This window comes from Manihot esculenta, chromosome 10, assembly GCF_001659605.2.
Source record: "Manihot esculenta cultivar AM560-2 chromosome 10, M.esculenta_v8, whole genome shotgun sequence".
Taxonomy (NCBI): domain Eukaryota; kingdom Viridiplantae; phylum Streptophyta; class Magnoliopsida; order Malpighiales; family Euphorbiaceae; genus Manihot; species Manihot esculenta.
In genome coordinates, this window is record NC_035170.2 from 25,774,993 (window position 1) to 25,779,711 (window position 4,719).

The following is a 4,719-nucleotide window of genomic DNA, read 5'->3' on the forward strand; positions in this document are numbered from 1 at the left end:
CTTTAGAAAAATGAAAAACGAAAGAATAATGAAAATTTTAAGCACAACTTCACTTTTCTTACATGCTAATTACTTTGTTAGTCTCTCAAAAATATCAATTGTGTCACCTTTTAATCTCCAACACTACGGGATTTAATTGTAAATTTTAAAATTTTTAAAGATTAAGCAATTTTCTCTTTATTATTATAATTTTTTTATTATTATATTAGTTTTATTTTTATTTATATTTACTTTAATTTTCTATATACTTTATATTATATTCATACAATCTGTAATTTTTTTAAAAATATATAATTCTTAAATTTAAAGTATATAAATTTTTTATATAAATATTTCATTAACTGAAAAAAAATAACGAAAGAAAAAAAAAGACAGTTTTTTTTTTAAATTTAAAAATGAAAACCTTTATAAATACCAAAGGTACTAAAATTTTATTTTTGGACTATATATATTATCTAATATAATAATTAAGTAAATTATTTTGAATATTCGTTTGAAATTAATACTTTTATTTCAAATTTAAATTATTTTATTTAATAAAATTTTTAATATTATATATAAAAATGGAAGGGGAAATAATGGGATTGCCCATAATACCTTTTAAGTTTTTAAATTATTTATAATCATATTTAATTATTTAAATAGTTGATAATTTTATTTTTTGAAATAGATGATAGTATTGTACTTTATATTAATTTTAATTAATTAAGAAAATTTTCAAAAAAATATATAAAATATAATAATATTAATTTTTTTAAAATAAAGATATAAATTAGATGGTAATTTTATTATTTATATATAGTATAAATAGATTAGTATAAATTATTTAATATTATGATATAATATAATTATTATAAAATTATATCGTATAATGAAATTAATATAAAAATAAAAAAATTTGAATATTTGCAAAAATATAAAGTTAAATGTTTTTGTAAATATATATGGAGACTGTTTATTTATTAACAATTAATTAACTAAATAAATAATGATATTTTTAGTTTAAACTTTTTATAATAGTATATTATTATCATATAGTATAAAATATAATAATTGCCTTAAATTTAATTAGAGTTATTATATGAATAGAACTGTAAATTCAATAAAATATTTTTTTATATTATTTTTTAAAATAGATGATAATATTATACTTTATATTAATTTTAGTTAATTAAGAAAAACTTAATAAGATATATAAGATATAATAACATTTTTTTTTGAAATAGAATAAGATATAATAACATTAAATTTTTAATATATCAATATGTTTGAATTTATAGGTTTTGATATATATATATATATGATAATTAAAAAAATAAAATTTTTATGTATGGTTATTAAAATAATAAATTTAAATATTATTTTAAAATATTAAAAATAATTATCACAATATTAAAATAGTAGTAGATAATTATTATTTATTTGAATGTGTTTGGATTCTCATAAAATAATAATTAGTGAAATTCAATTAGGATATAAATTTTTGATATTATTTAGAGTGTTTAGTAATTTTTGTTAACTCAAATGTACAAATGAAATTTAATAAGAAAATATTGTATATCTACATGCAATTAAGTATTTTTTTCTCTAATATTACTAAACTCACACCATTAACTTCTTAAATTCTAAACATACCTTAACCTTTCCAATTGCATTGTTGATCTCTCAATTTTCATAAATATTATTTGGCTCTCTTAATCTCTAATTTATATATATTTTTAGCTAATTTAAATTTGTATTGGACTTAATTTATTATACAAATATTGATTTTTCTTACATTAATATTGATATATTTATTTAAATAAAATTTAAAAGATTAAACCATCATTAATTTTACATATTTTTTTTACTTTAGATTAATTTTATTTATACTTATATTTAATTTAATTTTTCAGATATTTTATGTAACACTCTATAAATTATAATTTTTCTCTCTATATATAATTTTTGAATTCAAAATATATAATTTTTTTTATATAAATGTTTCATGAGAGAAAAATAAATATTTACGGAAATTAAATAATATGTTATTTTTTTAATTATCAATTATTATATTAATTATAGCATGCAAATACACTATTAAAATAATATAATATTTTAATATATAAGTTACTATTGGTTTTTCTAAAAAAATAAATATTCTAACTCATTAAAATTTATTATAAATAATTAAATGAGATAAATAAAAAAATACTTAATAATAAAATAATATTCACTTTTTATTATTATCACTTAAAAGAGGAATTATTGGAATTAAACTAAATAAAATTATCACCTAAATAATAAAAATTAATAGAAAAGAGGAGATTTCAGTTCAAATTAAAAAAATCAAATTAAATTGAATCAATTTAATTTGATGGGTTTAATTTTTTAATAATTTCAGTTTTCAATTTAATTTTAATTTTTTATTGAAAAATCGAAAAAAAAAAAACGAACCCAAGCCACCCTTAAAACTACGTAGTTTTAAGCCCCTATATATACTACATTATTCATCTTCTTCACCGGTCACAGCCACTTGCCTCATCGTTCTCATTCTTTCTTCTCATCTTTCTCGTCCTCTTGGAACATAACATCTTATTCCTCCTACTCTTCTTCTTCTTCTTCATGATTGCTGACAAGTGGCAGACATTTGCATGTGAAAGGACTTTGTTGAGCATCAAAGAGAGATTATCTCGCAACGGTCGTGTCGCCCAACACTCACAAGCCCCTCCATCTACGTGCGAAGGACAAGCATCGCGCCATCAAAGGTACTCTTTGTTTTTTTTTTTTCAGTTTACTGATTTTTTTTGTCAATTTGTACTGAAAATAGAATTGTTTTTTATTTAATCTATTGCTGTCAATTTATTCTTGTAGATCTGGGTATGATTAATCAGATATAATTTATTGTAAATTTATTTGGGTATCAATAATTTGGAATAGTTTCATTCTTCTTTGTAAATCTATTTGGGATAATTTCTTCTTCTTTAGAAATCTATTTGGCTATATTATATTGAGTATTTGAGATAATTTTATTTTTAAATATGCTTGGATTGCACTAATTCAATTTGTATTTTTTTTTTAGTTTACTGATTTTTTTTGTCAATTTGTACTGAAAATAGAATTGTTTTTTATTTAATCTATTGCTGTCAATTTATTCTTGTAGATCTGGGTATGATTAATCAGATATAATTTATTGTAAATCTATTTGGGTATCAATAATTTGGAATAGTTTCATTCTTCTTTGTAAATCTATTTGGGATAATTTCTTCTTCTTTAGAAACCTATTTGGCTATATTATATTGAGTATTTGAGATAATTTTATTTTTAAATATGCTTGGATTGCACTAATTCAATTTGTATTTGATTAAATTTAGGATAATTGATTTGTTAAACTGTAAAAATGATTCTCATATCAGGGTGCTTTGTAAATCTATTTGGGATAATCTATACTGGGCTTACTTCTCAAATAAGACCTTCTAAAGCCAAGTGTTCCATTGTTTATGAACAGGGGAGGGTGGAACTGAAAAGTAAGGTGAGGCTGAGGTGGCGATTTGTGGGGTTAGTGGAGCAGATGGTAATGTTCCTGATCACTCAGCTGGTGTCAAGACAATCAGTATGATGAATCCTTTACTGATATAGAACAGCTTGGTCTTGCTTCAGCTGAATATCCAATTCTTTCCGAGTTTCATACTTTATTTCATACTTTATTTGATTCTTTGTCTGGTGATTTTCCTGTTCCCACATCTGGAGGAGAGAGAGTAAAAAATTCTTGTCTGGATATGGTTGATTTTTATGAAGATTTTTATGGTTTTCGGGTGCTAAAATCTCATGTATCTGACCTTAACAGAATATACTGCATTGAGGGAAAATTTTGGGAGAATTGCAGGTTTCAGAGAGCTAATACAATAGCAGTAGTGCTGGGAGAACTTGGTTCTGCACTGTCATTGAAGGAAAAAACTTGGATGTCAATGACTCCTGATGAGTTAACAACCATAATCCAAAGCGTTGAGGATGCTTTGAAAGCTGGATTCAAATTGGATTGTCTAAAGCCTGTCGTAGAGAAAGCTAAAAAGGTGTTGTGTTCTTTCAACATTCGTTGCCGGTTGGAGGCATTACAGAAGGAAAAAAGTTCTCTAGAAACTCAACTTCAGACTGTAATTTCTCAATTACAATCTCTTGAACTAGATCGAACGCCTAAGGACTTGATTTAGAATGTAGATGTTTAGCTAGTATCTTGATCTATGCATCAGATGAGGTCAGGAGAATGAAATCCAGATCAGGCTAATACAATGGCTGATCACCTTCCTCTTTATTAGAAAATAATAAAAGGAAATGCCAATATGTAATTCTATTGTTATTACACAAGTTACTTGACAAAGACTTTCCATTTCATCCTTACCAATAACAAATTAAATTTGACTGGAATATGCCTAATTGTTCCATTTTCACATCTTTGATATCCGAGTTGTTAAGTAACTTTAATATTTTCTATGGTCAATTTTATTATTATTATTTTTTATTTTCTTCATCAATGAGAATATTTTTATTTGTGGTATTCAAACCATGATGCCTGCATTAAATAATATTATATTAACAGAGAGATAATCAATTGAATTATTCATTAGGAGTTTATTGTTTCAATTTCCAAACATATGATAATTCAGTGAAAATGAGATGTGATTTTCATATATAAAATTTATTATACAGTTTAACGGGAGAATTATTATTTAATTTTTGTAG

The 4,719-nt window shown here is 22.5% G+C and overlaps 1 protein-coding gene across 2 annotated transcripts; it reads left to right on the forward strand.

Moving 5' to 3' along the window:
• The first annotated feature begins 2,492 nt into the window (after window positions 1–2,492).
• On the forward strand, window positions 2,493–4,436 carry LOC122724928. 2 transcript variants are annotated; one of them, XR_006352342.1, is made up of 2 exons: window positions 2,493–2,747; window positions 3,488–4,436. XR_006352342.1 is itself a non-coding variant. In XM_043961174.1 (2 exons), exons 1-2 carry the CDS (start codon window positions 2,605–2,607, stop codon window positions 4,188–4,190), a joined length of 507 nt encoding a protein of 168 aa, XP_043817109.1. In that variant the 5' UTR covers window positions 2,493–2,604; the 3' UTR covers window positions 4,191–4,436. The 2 variants fall into 2 exon arrangements, 1 of the variants encoding a protein (XP_043817109.1); XM_043961174.1 differs by having other exon boundaries at window positions 3,827–4,436.
• The last annotated feature ends 283 nt before the right edge of the window (window positions 4,437–4,719 follow it).

Bases quoted from the DNA above. Each gene is read 5' to 3' on its own strand.
- LOC122724928 (XM_043961174.1), top strand. From the start codon at position 2,605: ATGATTGCTGACAAGTGGCAGACATTTGCATGTGAAAGGACTTTGTTG. The intron at 2,748-3,826 runs GTACTCTTTGTT...TGACCTTAACAG, and splicing joins CAAGCATCGCGCCATCAAAG to AATATACTGCATTGAGGGAA.